The sequence below is a fragment of the Aplysia californica genome, unplaced genomic scaffold (genome assembly GCF_000002075.1).
Source record: "Aplysia californica isolate F4 #8 unplaced genomic scaffold, AplCal3.0 scaffold00073, whole genome shotgun sequence".
In the NCBI taxonomy this organism is placed as follows: Eukaryota; Metazoa; Mollusca; class Gastropoda; order Aplysiida; family Aplysiidae; genus Aplysia; species Aplysia californica.
The window spans coordinates 1,581,015-1,582,348 of NW_004797343.1; the positions used below are offsets into that span (position 1 = coordinate 1,581,015).

Sequence of the window (1,334 nt, forward strand, 5' to 3'; positions counted from 1 at the left end):
TGTGTGTGTGTGAGTAAGTGGGAGGAAGAGAGAGAAAGACTGGAAGAGAGAGAGCGAGAGAAAAAGAGAGAGAAAGAGAGAGAGAGCGAGAGAGAGAGAGTATTTTTTGACCGAGCATTTGTTTAAGTATCTGTGTATTTGAGAGTGAGTACTTGTGTAAGGAGATATTTGCCCGAGTGAGTACAATTTGTGCGACTGAGTATTCGTAAGTTAGAGTGAGTGAATCTGCGAGCGTGCTTGTATATGTGCGTGAGTGTGTTTGTCCAGTCTGTCAGTACTCACAGCGGGTCCGCCCTCTCCTGGGGGTCCTCCGGGTCCTCTCTCTCCGGGGGCACCACGGGCTCCTGGGGGTCCTCCCTCACCGGGGAATCCTTGCTCTCCCTGCGAGGCAAAAAAAAATCACAGATGTAAGATCACAAACTTGAAAGGGAAAAGATACAGGTTCGTCAAATCATAAATGAAAAAATATACAAGACAAAAAGTAAAATTGATATACAAGAGTCTTAAACACAGAAGAAAAAGTATGTACCAGACTTTTAGACATAAAAGGAAAAAGATGAGGACCATGAGGCCAGAAACCAAATGTTCTATCTAGTCTATCAAAATCGTAAGATTATCCGAAGTCGTCAAGATATTTTAAAAATTGTTTCGAAAAAAGCTTGACAAATTTTGAGACTCAAATTTTTAACGTCAGATTGCTCAAAACTAGATACTAAACAGGTAGAACTTTGTAATGCTAGTGTAGCGATTTGTCTTATCTCCAGGTTTAGTTTTGTGGAACTCCTAATATAGTTTACTCTAACTTATGGGACTTACAGAAGCTCCTGGGGGTCCAGACTCTCCCTGGGGTCCAGCCTGTCCTGGGTCTCCGGGGCGTCCATCGTTTCCGCGGCCTCCCTGGGGTCCGGGAAGTCCTTGCAGTCCAGTGTCTCCAGCGGGTCCCTGGGGTCCATCATCTCCTGGGGGTCCCTGGGAAAGAGGAGAAGCAATAACATTCATCGTTATGTCATTCAAAGGAGTTAGATTACTCACTGGGTGATGGGGTATTGTGATATATCGCTATTTCTCTCTTTCTGCTCTCTTTCTCTATCTGTCTATCTATCTGTCTATTTACTCTATCTATTTCTCGCTCTATCTCTCTCTCTCTCTCTCTCTCGCTCTCTCTCTCTCTCTCTCTCTCTCTCTCTCTCTCTCTCTCTCTCTATCTCCCTGTCTCCCTGTTTTAAATTGGACATGAAGATGTTGAGCCAAAAAAAAAATTAGAATTACCCTAAGGGCAGTTAATTAATGACTATCTATTCATTTTACATGTTCTATTTTTTTTTACCTGATAC

The 1,334-nt window shown here is 43.1% G+C and overlaps 1 protein-coding gene across 1 annotated transcript in view; it reads right to left on the reverse strand.

The window, feature by feature from the left end:
• The window catches only part of LOC101847807 (collagen alpha-1(I) chain), a gene marked incomplete in the record, with an annotated part of 33,546 nt that overhangs the window by 13,991 nt on the left and 18,221 nt on the right, over positions 1 to 1,334 (reverse strand). Inside the window, 2 exon segments of the mRNA XM_013080055.2 lie at positions 217 to 381; positions 817 to 969. Coding sequence (XP_012935509.1) covers positions 217 to 381; positions 817 to 969 — 318 coding nt within the window.